Source organism: Chironomus tepperi, unplaced genomic scaffold, assembly GCF_022539635.2.
Source record: "Chironomus tepperi strain 1889 unplaced genomic scaffold, CSIRO-AGI_Ctep_v1 contig_427, whole genome shotgun sequence".
NCBI lineage: Eukaryota > Metazoa > Arthropoda > Insecta > Diptera > Chironomidae > Chironomus > Chironomus tepperi.
In genome coordinates, this window is record NW_027226549.1 from 209,628 (window position 1) to 223,049 (window position 13,422).

Below are 13,422 nucleotides of genomic sequence, written 5' to 3' on the forward strand. Positions count from 1 at the left end.
CCTAAGAAAAGATCCTATTGATTGATGAGTCATGAATGCATCATGCGACAAATTTGAATTGTTGAGTAAGGCTCACTAATTCTGATATTAAAAAATTGTTCCTTTTTCATAAATTCATTTAAAAAATCAAAATGGATTTCCTTAAATTCTTATAAGAATTTCACCCTCCTCACCATACACTTTATTGAATTAAAGTAAAATCAAAGTAAACATTCTAATAAGAATCTTCCAAAAAATCCATAACGTATTTGAAAATTTCAAATATTCAGGGCTGCGCACATCACACGCAAAGCTATGAACATTGATTTCCTAAGCCGAATCAGATTGAGAAAATAAAATATTGGTGAATCTTTGTCGTTCCGAAATAAAAATAATATTTAGTGGTTTCGAGGTCCTAAAAAATAATTAAAATGATAAAATCCAAATTATAAGATGGTGAAAAGATGAAAATCATTGAAAAAATGAGGCAATAAATGATAAAAAGTGCAAAAAAATCTAGTCAAAAATCTTGAGCCGAAAAAAAAGAGAAATAAGTTATTCAACACGGAAAAAAAGAAAAATTTAATTTAGTGGAAGTGCATTGCGATTGAAAAAAATTAATAAAAAAATCAAGTAAAAAAAAATCAAGCTAGGATTATGGATCGTCTCGACAATGAGGAATTAAAGGAATGGTCGCAGAATCAGCCTTTAAGTATACTACGATTGGATCCGATAGACCGAGCAATATTGAAAATTTCAGGTACTTTACAGAAAATTGAGGAATTAATTTTTATATCCAACAATTCTCATTTCATTCTTCACTCTGCCGTCAAGAAATTCTCAGAGCAAATTATAGCGGAAATTCATTAATTATTACATTGTTGTAAAGTTCTTTGTGTTTCTTTCCATTTCCATAACAAGTTCTTTCTTTTCTTACTCCATGTCGGTGGCTCTTATCCACTATAACTCTTCAAAAAATTTCATCAATTTACATGCAATTGCAAATGAAATAGTCTTCATAACAACAAAAACATAGACCAAGACTCAAGTCAATGAATGAATGTGTGAACGAGATAGAGAGAATAAAAATGAGGGTGGAAAGAAAAATCGATAAATGGAAACACAAAAAAATTGTCGATTTTTTTCTTAGTGCTGCGTTAAATAGAAATTTTGTGTATATAGAGGGATTCTCCACGGTAAATGACAAGAATTCTTAGTGACATGATTGTTATTTGATCTTGAATATTTATTCCATGTCTACGGGAAATTCATTTTTTGTGCGGAACTGAAACAAAAGGAAGAAAAACAATAAAAAAAATCATTGGTTGGATGAGTCATGCAGATTCACGTGCCATCGACCGCTGTACATAAATAATTCCTTTAATCTATTCAATTATTTTGCAATGTCTTGCCACGTAGCCGAGAGAATACACTTTACACTTCATGTGATTATTTAATTGTATTATGAATGAAGTATGAAATTAAATATACTACAAATGTGAAAGATAAGGAATGGAACTAAAACAAATTCATATTTCATATATATACATACTCATAACAACTTTATTATTATCAAAAACTTTTCTACTGAGTTTAATTAACATAGAATTAAGGTTGATACAGCTGTTCTTCACACCTCGACTCATAATCATTATCATTTCTCAATGATTAAGCGAATAGATAGTGGATGATATGGAAATTTTACTTGTGTAAATGTGTTGAAAAATATTTTTATGTGATGTACGGATGAGTGATTTGTAGTTTTTTTTTGCGATAGTTTACGTCGGAATCAAGGTGTCTGCGCTCTTTGTTGTCTAGAATAGTTTTTGAATCTTTTTGGATGATTGTGGATTAATATTTTTCTGAATTTTGAGTTTTATTGGTTTTTGCAATTTAAGTTAGGTAGGCTTATCTAAGCATATGTGATTATCTTGTGATTTATTATCTAATTTATGGAATTATGTGATTTTATTGTGATATCTTCAAGTGATTTTTTTGGAATTTTCGGGAATTTCTTAACGACCCTCCCCCATCTACAATCCTCTGACCATAACGCTTTGTATCAAAAGCAAGTCATGAACGTACCCTTGCAGAATAGACCGGCTCACAAAATAATTCAGATTTTTAGAACTTTATTCTTAAGTTTTCTAATTTTGGGTCTAAAGTGTATTGAATTCCGGGATTGGATCACCTTCAGTTCCATCATTGAATTTTATAGGTATTAGTTCCAGATTTACTAATTAATTAATTCTATAACTTCTTTGGTTCGACAACACGCATGCCTGTTGCTATGCTCAATCTGTATGGTAAAACCGGCTTTATTTTTGGATTCCTTATGTTTTGTCGATAGATATTAAGAACTCTCCCAAACAGGCAAAAAGCATGCTTTCATGGTACAGAAATATTACTGCCGTACCTAAAAGCAGTCTCTTTGTCCGTTAGGATCTAGTATCACTTAGGATCTATGCATTCAATCAAAATTCTAGAACAGCACAAATTATTCTCTTAGGCACCGCTATATCGCCGTATTAATGCAAAGACACGAAATTGCCATAATGATACCGTGATTATTACCGATTTTGATCCATTTTAAAGGTGATAATTGCGGTTCGCCACATTATGTCACTCGGGTTTCTTTTCATTCACAAAGTTTGCTCTCGTCTAAGTTTCAGATTTATTCTAATTTAAATTGACTACATTTAATAACTAGATATGCTTAGGTTGCATGCATTTCAGCAAGAGCACATTACAGACGATAGTAATCTCTCGTTTAATGTCTCTTGTAAGTTCAAAAAGTCTAATATCTCAATAATCTCCAAATTTTGTCGATTTTATGACTTAATCAACCGAATTAAAACTAATTAAATTTTTCATAATAAATTACCACAATCGACAAAATTTTAATTAAATTTTTCAGTTCCTGAATTTTTTAATTCCAAAATATCCACAATTTAATGCGTGTGATTATCTTTTTTACACCGGCTACACCTGATTACATGCGGTACAGTTAAAGTAATAAAAATGTTTATTACATTCACAGAAATAAAAGATAAGAAAAATTATCCAACTGTATACCTTTTGATAATCTTTGTAACATGACGTTATATGACTTCTCTATCAGTAGATTTCTATATTCTGCTATCTAATACTTCTGACCCACAGACAGGGAAATAAAAAAATAAAAAAAAAAAATTGATATGTGTACTGTGAATGTGTATGTGCTCTAATTCAAAGCAAAAAAAAAAGAAGCAAATTGATGCGTATTTTTTTCACAATGTTTATTTAAAAGTACATAGCGTGAATGCTAGAATGAGATTAAATAATTTTTGATGGACTGTATATGCAGATGAGGCTGTAGAGTATTTTAAAAATTTTGATGGAATTTTTATTGAACATATGGGAAGCTTCTTCTTTAGTTACCAAGTATATCGATTGAATTTGAGGTACATCAGTGACTAGAACTTGCTACCTGAGCAGCATGATGCGGCAAATTTTATTTTCCGGCATAAAAATGGAGCAAATACAGCGTTTATGGTGCTGTCAGTGTATCTTCACGCCTTGTTGTTAACACTGCAACTTAGCAGTGCCTTATTGATGTTCCAATGTTAGGGAATATTTACTGGCTGCAGAATACGTTGGAATAACTCTTATCCGAATTGCACAAGCTGGTCGGTCGTTCCAACTTCCGGCGTGACTCTTTAAATAGAATCTGACACCAAGTCAATGTCCCTTCCGCCTGATGCCGGATTTTTGATAGATTGAACTAATCTGTGCTATTCAGGCTAGCTAGCATTTATCGCATTTGGTTCCTAGTGATGTTGAGTGTAGAAGCCTGTATCTCCCTAGCAGGCAAAGAGCGGACTCTCGAGATCAGCGTAAACTGGGAGCAATGCTCACGGGCATGCTCATTTAGTATGTTTAAGATGATCAAGCTCTTGAAAGAATACTCTTTGCCTGTTATGGTCTAACTAAAATGTACGTCATTTAAGTACTCAGCAGTACCATCACCACCATCTTCCCATCTTACATAGGAAGTCCCTCCTTCTACTTCCATAATAATTAAAATCTATCCATCTAATCATTCATCAGAACTCGCAAAACACTCCATTACCAAACCCAAATGCCGCAACATTTCGCGAACTTATAACACCGGAAATTTCTAATCCCATGACTACAAATCCGCACGAATAACTATTTTTTTTAAATGAAATAAAAAGCATTTCAGTGAAAATAAATTCATTTTTACGTAATCTAAACACGAGCTATTGATTAATGCTCTTTAATTACAATTTTTCATGTGATTAGTCATGGCATAACCCCCCAATTAAAATACGAAAAAATTTGCATTTGCTGTCTATACGCGAAATTTGAGCCGTCTTCCTTTTAGTGCTTCATTTAAAAAATGCAATAAACTAATTAAATAAAGTTTGTTGTTAATTGTTGTTGAGTTTTTTGCCTACTTTTTGGAATTGCCATAAAGTTTTATAGTCATGTCTTAAAGTTATCACACAAATGCCGACTGCCTAATGAAAATGAAATTTGTTTTTAAAGGTCAATTGCTGACACATAAAGTATTAACTTAGCATAGAAGGTAGAACGTCCATTCCCCAAAGGAAATAAAGCGGACAGTGTATGAATCACTGGAAATGTCATATAAAAATTGTTTCTATCTGTTGCTGCTGTCGGCTGAATATTTTTGCAAACACACAAAAAAATATTCTTTGGATTGGTCAGTTCCGAAATGATAATTAAATTTTATGCTTCACATATAGTCAACAAATTTTTATTTCTAATCTAATTTAAAGCACATGTGAACTTGTTCTTGATGTTTTTAAATAGATTGTTCTAATTTTCATACTGATTAGAATGAATTAGAAGGTTAAGTAATGATTAGCTGTTTGTGGATTAGATGTTTATGTCAATTTTGAGGGGATTTGAGTTAATTGATTTATGAATTTTTATGATTCAAAGTTTATGGTCCAGTTGTGGGCAACCTGTGTGCCGCGGCACTTAAATGCTGTGTAATGGGTCCTATATCATCTGCTGTTTCAGTCAAAACTAACGTTTAACGTGTCCCGCGGCAAACAGGTTACCCACAACTGCTCTATTCAATGATAATTCATTAATCTTTCTATTATTAATCACAAAATCCTCTTAAGATCATGTAGAATTATACCAAACAATTCGCCGAATCATCAATCAAACCGAACAAACAGCAATAAGTCAAAATAGTCCAACCTAGTCACTATTTTTACCTCCATTACATTAATTCTCACATGCCCTAAATAGAACTCAATTCAAATTTAATAATCATAAGCAATATTACATTCAATATCACTGACTGTATGCACAATCATGACTTTCAAAATGTATATTTTATTATTATTCTCTTCATTCAGTTTAATATTAATCAGCATAATGTTCAATTTTCATTCATATGAGTTCTTTGATCTAAAAGCACTTGTATTGATGCAATGCTGAAATCTCAAATTTTAATTGATTCAATCAATATTTATGATAAATTTATTTCAAATAATGGAAGACAAAGAACAACGAACGAGAAGAAATTCATACACAAAGGAGATCTTGATTGGCTTCTGTTAAATGATTCGCAAAGTAAATCATCTGACTGGCAACATTTATTCAACTCTTTTTAACTGTTATTTTGGATACGTGTGTGGATTGTTGTGATCACTTTTGGATGGCTGAATGGATTGGAATTGAATTGTATTTTGATGAATTTATTATGCAAAAACTAAAATCCAAGATGGCGGTGAAAAATAGATTTTTGAAATTTTAACAGAATCTAGCTACTTATTCTATAAAATTATGATGCAGACTATCTTTTGCTACTTTTTAAAGCAAACTAGTGCTAATAACTCATCAAAATATTTAAAATTGAGTTTAAAATTCACAAAAAACTTTTCGAAGTGGACAAATTTTCACCATTTTGTCTCAAAACTCCAAAAATTCAAAAATAAACCGTTGAATTTCATTTTTTCATAACTTAAAGCTATAGAATCAATAAAAATTATCTTAAACATGAAAAATCAATAAAATCAACTTTACTGACCACCCCAACAGTAAATGCGTTCCAACTTGTGATCCAAAGCACATGTGTACAACATGATTTTCAAACCAGTCTTTTGTGTATGGCAATTTGTTTATTTTATGAATGAGTATCTCTCTTTTTTGCCAATATGCCGGTGTTGAATTAACAACAAAAAATATATTAAAAAGAATCGAAAAGAGCCACTGAAAATGAAAAGATAAATGGTGTGTAAGAAATTCACAAATTGAGTGTGGGATTATGAGAAACAAAATACGAGAGAGAAGAGTGTCAGGGGCTCGACATCACGGTTATTATACATTATGTCACACATGTTACTTGCCATTGAATCTTTTTTTCAAGGTGTGTCCGAATTTCTGAATCATCTGATGGCGCTAAGCGCTCGTGTCTCTTTTTTATAATATTTTATTGTGTAATCTTTATATGTTTGTTTATTGAGACATTGAATTGAATATTTATAGTAAATGAGCCGGTTATTTGAATTCAAAATTCATTTCTTTTTATTACCTCTTTGTTGTCGGCACTATTAAAACCGATTTTTAAATATTTGTGTATAGTTTCTATCGAAATTCTGTTGAATCAATAAATCGATGTGCTTCTTTATTTTTTTTTACGGATGAATTCATTGAACCTGTCATCTACAAATGCCGGTAAAACAATGAACTTTTTTTTTTCTTCTCAAGCGAGTAAGCATGCAGCTAGTGATCAATAAATTATTTTTGATATTTCAGTGGCTGAATTAATGTGAATGTTAGAATATATCAAATTTCCATATGTCACAAGCAGTTTCGTATAATTTTTTGTTGTCACGTAAGGGTAGGATAAGTTTATATTTAGCTTTGATAGGGGTAAGAAACCATTGTTTGTGGTATATTTGTGGGGAATTAATTATAGAGCTGTAGGTAAATGGATTTTTAAAGTTTCTAGCATGTTTTAAGAGTTCTTATTGGAATGAGTAAGGGGATGGCTAGATATTTATTGATTAGATTGTGAAATGGTTCCGAACCCGAGTAGCATAATCTGGGAAATCGAATTTTTGGCCGTAAAAATGGCTCGGAATCCACAGTCACGAGGCTATCAGAGCCACTTCGCGTATTATCGTAAAAACAGCGTTTAAGTGCATTAGCAGACATGCTCTGTTGTTCGGGTAAAATTCACAAATTTGAGTCCAGCCCGTATAGGGACATAGCCAAGGAGTAGGGAAAATAGATTCAAAATCTTCCTAGTCAACATAATGTCTTGCTTTACCCTTGCTGTAATAACGAAGAGAAAGGTATCAAAAGCCGTGTTTTGAAGCCATATAATAGATCCTTCATATCCAAGAGTCACAATCTTTGAAAATATTTTGATAGAAAATGAGTTTGTTCACATGGTACCACGAAGACATCACGATGATCGCTCATTGTCTGCCAGGAAAGTCTAAAACCTGATAAGTACCCAAAATTTTTCAATTTTGAAGGACTTTATGAACAACTTCTACACACAATGTTGAATTCTTTTGACACATTCGTGACTTTTCACTTATTTTGAAGTAAACCTTGATACAACAAACGTAAACTTGTGATAACTTATATCCTTCAGTACCTATTAGATTAAATTAACAGCAATATCGTGCCTTTCGATAATAAATTGCTCGATTTTATGAGATCATACTCTATGAATGACTATCTATCCCATTTAACTTATTTTTCTGATTAAACACAGCAACACTCTCATGAGTCATATGTATCTCTGATTAATTATCAGATCATATGCCGTATAGCTCAACATGTCCGAGTAGTATTTACTTGACATTATTTTATTACTTACATGACATTTCATTCAGGCAATAAATCACCTCCAAAATTATGTTATAAACTAAATCAAGCGAAAAATGATAAAAAAAAAATTCAAATGAGACCTCAATTTTGTTCCTGCTCATGCGATGCCCTTTTGGCAGTGCTAACAATAATGAATATATTAACCTTAGAGTATCAACATGAACAAATAAGAAGCTATTTTTAATTTTGTTAATAGACTGTTCAGGGCTGATCATTAAGCAACAAGAAAGCAGTACAGAACAGCAAATGGCATATCATGTGACATGCTGAAATAAAAATTCAACGGTAAATCATCCAACCACACACAAAATTCATTAAAATTAACACAGTGCAATGGTGTATGGCTTATATATGTCACATGGATAGAAATTTATTTAAATTAGAACTTTCTAAGCTAGACATCTAAATAAAATCAAGCATTCCAACTACGCGAAAAAAATTATGTTATATGCCTATATGAATTGTCATCACGCCCAACTAATGCGAAAAAAAAGTGTATTCGTAACTTAGAATGGAAAGCACGCAAAGTACAAATAGATAATCATTTACCCATTGTTGTTTTTTTTTTTCGTGAATATGTTAGAATATCAAGAATTTAGAATGCATAGCTGACAGAGCTGAGGTTTTGGAAGTTCTTTGATCCAGAAAAATGTTTGTGGAATATTTTACTATAATTTTGAATGGAATTCTTGTTAGAATCCCAAGCAGTACAGTGTATTGGTAAGACACCGGCATGTCGCCGTATTAACAATAAAATGCAAAGCCATACGCAGCTGATCAGAAGCATCCTTGACTCGAAATTGCATCGTGACGACTGAATTCGACCTTTTTTTACGACTAAAAATGCGATTCGCTTTGTTGTGCTTCTCGGGAGTATTCTTGCTAGATATTAAATGTTTTGTACTCAAGACAGGTTGATGTCAAGCTGTACAATTGCTATTTTATAGTTCCTTGACATTGCAAGCACAATATCAATAAAATATTATTTTTTAAAGGCATATTAAATAAATAATATTTATTCCAATTGGAGTTAAATGATCTTATTGGATTGTTTTGCTTCCTTTGAAATGTTTGCTTTATCTTGATCTAGTAACTCTGGTAACTACAATCCTTATTTTGTCATAACAATGACAAACAGGATTCAATTGGAATTAAAATTCTTCAAATGGAAACTTTTATTTGTTTTAGAGGGGTCACTGGCTTATGAACGATTATAAGGGTAAATTTGACTCAATTGTTAGGGTTGTTCATCATGCATGTTAAATACCAATAAAATCCTTGAGCTATAGGACACTTTTTTATAAACCACTAAATTTTCAAATTTTTGTCATGAGATTTTTTAATACTGTCTTGAAAACTCTTTATTTTCAAGGAAGGACAAATTTTCTGTAAACAAACAAATACTTCCAGGTATCAAACTTCCAAGTATTCAAATTCTTGAAATTTCCTTTGTTCAAATAACTTCATCAATAATGATCATCTTTCCTTGAAACCAGAGCTCGAAGTCGACTCGAATTTTATATGGACTCAAGTCAACTAGACTTGACTTTTCCATACGAGATCCAAGTTAACTTCAAGCTCTTCTTGAAACTCCCAAGAAACCAATATGTCATTCAATAATCACAACTCTGCTTCCTTTAAAAAAGACAAACTTTTGTGTGTTTCCTCCATTCTTTTAATAGTCTAACGAGCACAAATTACTACTTTTTTGTGTATCGTCAACGAATTCACACATCAAGTGTTTAATGTTTGCCTTAGTTCTCATTTGTAGAGTCATTGGCATATGACGTCTAATAAAAATTTGAGAGTTAATCTGAGGGATTCAATTGAAGGAAGATTCGGAACGGGTCTTTGTGTCTTCAACACATCAAGTGGAAGTTGCTATTATTCAAGGGCATAATGGCTTCCTCATAAAAGTGGCTTCAATTGATGTTAATAGATGTATCCGTAACAATGAATTAAAGGAACCAAAATAGAAAATTCATACTTTGTGTCGGTCCAACAAGACTCTTCATTCTCTTCATTATGCAGACTATCCATTTTAACTGCCAAATGCCTTAAAAATCAATTCCTTTCTATATGAGTGACATCACTAACGCACGACACCCCAAAACTATCAAATTGAAATAAAATTCCTATATCAAAAAATTTTCACCTAGAACAAATTATTTTGTCATTCCGCCTGACACCGTCAATGATTTATGAGTAGAAAAAATTTATAGCGTAACATAAACTACATGTGAGAATTATGTTGTGGATGATATGGAAAAAGAATGATATGAGAGAATGTTGATAATTAATAAATGATTATGGATATGGAATGAAGAAGTCAATGACGAAAATAGAAGCAAAGTTACCTTTAAAATACACAAAACACACAAGTTACTTTTACGGATTCCCTTAAGTATTCTGTAAGCCTAAATCCGAAGGTGCACAAATCCATATCATACGTAATTGAACATCCTTGATCGGAATTAAATTGCGTCTTGGTCATTTACATAACAAATTTACGGACAAATCCTTCAAAACTTAAATAAATAGCCAGAAGCATAAAAACAAATGCCGCAGCCTGTGCACCGCAGACGCGTCACTGATCCCATTGACTTTGTTATCATTCCTCAAACTAGATCAATCCATTCCTATTTATAATCGATTTAAATTTAGAATTTTTATTTACATTCATTTCCAATGTAAATTTGTGCCACTTATTCGTATATTTGATTGAGAACGAGTCTGTTGATTTTTTCGTCATTGATAAATATAGAACTGAATACAAACAATTTATGTGAGGTGCCACACAAATATTATCTAATAACATAGAGTAGTAAAAAAAAGTATCAGTAGTTGTCATTAAGTTGTCAAAAATCGAAAGTAATGACTTATTCATCCGTTGTTTTCGGGTAGCAATTGTTCATTTTTATTGAATATTTGTCAAGTGTAAAGCAATACGTTTTAGAGATGATTTTAAAGTACATGACATGGGATGATTATGAATGACGTCAGAGTTTTCAAGGTCTGGGAGTTATGTGCTGTATTTTGGTGTTTTGAGATCCAATTGAGGCAATTTGAAGCGATTCGGATAGATCGACTTGACCGATACACCTTGGAATTGTCCATTTGATAGCCAAGCACTTCATGTACTGTCCATAAAATTAGAATCATGCGGCATGTACCTGGCAACAGCTTCCAATTGACCACATCGCCTGCTGGTTGTAATTGTCACTTTTTCCTAATTTTACTGTTGGCTTTGCTATCCGTGCCGTCAGAATTTACTTACTAGCTTTAATACCGAGCAACATAGCACTAACTAGGATTCCGCTATGTCATGTGGAGGTGCCCGAGTGGCACCATACCCTATCAGGCTAAGTGCTTTCTTTTATGGTCCAGAAGACCACTGTGGTACCTAAAAGCGGTCACTTTTCCTGTTAGGACTAAAGACTGTTTTCAACCATTTTGATGAAGAATTTTGAATTTTTTGCTATCCGTCACTTTTGAACGACTTTCCATGTTAGATGATGGACATAAGTGCTAATTCAAAATTAGTTAAAGTGCCTTTGCCATTAAGAACTGATCAAACAAATTATTTTTATATTCTCCATGTCATGCTGTATCTATTTAATGAATGTTTTCGGACAATAATTCAAATAATACTTCAAAAAAATAACAAGTAGCTGACTACATGAACATCAGACGATGCTTGTAATCTCAATCTTAATTATTTCAAATTTATGTTGTTTCATAATCATGTTAAACTCGACTGTTAAATGAATGTATGTTATGTATGTTGTATGTTATGAATTCTTAATGTTAATTACTTTTATGAAAAAATATAGAGAGACTGCTTATGATCTTGAGACTTTAATAATTTGAAGTAAAGAATTTTTTAAAGCTGCTTACGATGTTGAAATATGAGAAATATTTTCGTTTATGTCTAACAATTTGTAGTCAGGCTGAAAGAGATTCTTGTGTGAAACTAAAATATTGGGTAGAAGTAGGTGACATAAAGCGCATTGATGACTTTGTTTGTGGATTTATGAATGAGATGATCAATTGCTGTGATGGATGAATGTTAGAAATATGTACATCGGTTTGACTTCGAGTCTTTGAGTTGGTCTTTGTATGAGAATCTTACTTGATTCAATCTTTTGAGCTAATCCATTAAGTTTAGAACAATTTTGAACTATAATCCAGGAAAGCACATGACGCAGAAATGGTCATGACAAAAAATCTGACCAAAGGCCAACTTGATACTAGCCTGAGGCCGAATTTCATAGAATCTAGCCTAAGGCAAAACTCACGATGGACAGGCCACGGATTTACGGATATTTCTATGTATCTTCTAGATACTTCCTAGTTAAACAGTTGAAGTCAGCTCAAAGAGTCTCAATCCATTGACTTCGAGTTCCGTTAATAAATTTGAGTCTGAATCTGAAAGTAGATGATCGTAGATTCGCAAAAAAGGCCCATGAGTAAGAAAATCCAACGCTATCTTTGTCTGAGACTTGGTGCTTGATTTTTGGCCATTTTCATGCTATGTGCTTTCCGGGTTTACTAAAATTGCTTGTTAATTCCAGAATCTCGAATTTTGCGATGTACCAATATACTGTTTCGATCCAATTTGCATGTCAACAGCACTTTTGTCAATGACCCGGATAGTTGAGTGTCGCAGACTTAATTTAGAATAGTTTAACACTGAATCCACTAAGAAAATACAATTTCATCTAAAAATGCTCTGTCTTAAATTGTATTTTCGTACAAAAATTCGAAAATTCGTTTAAAAATATATCTATAATCCACAAAAAAATAATCACAGTAACCCGCATTCGCATATTTCAACACCAAAAATTTCTTTAAATATAATTTTGAAATATTTTGAAATGATGCACACATAAACATATCTGTATATCCCATCTTCTTATTCAATTGTCTTAATAATCAACAAGAACAACTGACAGACACACAAAATCGAGAATAATTTATGAGAGTGAGTGAAGGAAGGGAAAGAAGAGAAATGGATATAGGCTAATGTGAACATTACTTAAGTCACTTTATGACTCAATTTAAATAAGTTTGCTGTTCGGCAATGCTGAATTTACAATGCATTATCTTTTAAACAAACATTTTCAAATTTATTTAATATCTTTTTATATTTCTTTATAGGTAAAGACTTTATTTATTCATATTTACTGCTGATAAACTGACTGACTGTTTTTAAAAATGTCTCGAATAAACACCATTGAAAGTCACAAAAAATAAGCAAATAAATGAGGTAAGAAAATATGAGAAATTAGTATAGACGTGGTCATTCGTGACCGACGGTAGCGCATAAATTTGATACTTGAGCTACGTAAAAATACGTACGTAAAACGTAAGGGAATTTACCACCGGGGAATTAACCTTCCGGTGCACGAATCAATATGATCTTTTGGCGGTCGCTATTCTTGGTCAAAACACACATATTAAGCTAAAAACCGCATCAAAAAAGCTTAAACTGGCAAAGGAGTTGAGCGGCAGATGGACAGACAGACAGACAGACAGACATACGCTGCCAAT

General features: G+C 32.3%; 1 protein-coding gene across 7 annotated transcripts in view; it reads left to right on the plus strand.

Annotated features, from left to right (window-relative positions):
- Positions 1-349: 349 nt before the first annotated feature.
- The window catches only part of shot (dystonin-like protein short stop), a 173,119-nt gene continuing 160,046 nt past the window's right edge, over positions 350-13,422 (plus strand). For 3 of the 7 annotated variants that reach the window (XM_070649605.1, XM_070649621.1, XM_070649624.1), the window contains exon 1: positions 351-739. In XM_070649605.1, the coding sequence (XP_070505706.1) occupies positions 637-739 (103 nt within the window). In that variant the 5' untranslated portion in view covers positions 351-636. Of the gene's footprint in view, positions 740-13,422 lie in introns of all 7 variants that reach the window. The other 4 variants (XM_070649618.1, XM_070649622.1, XM_070649620.1 and 1 more) reach the window with 2 other exon arrangements.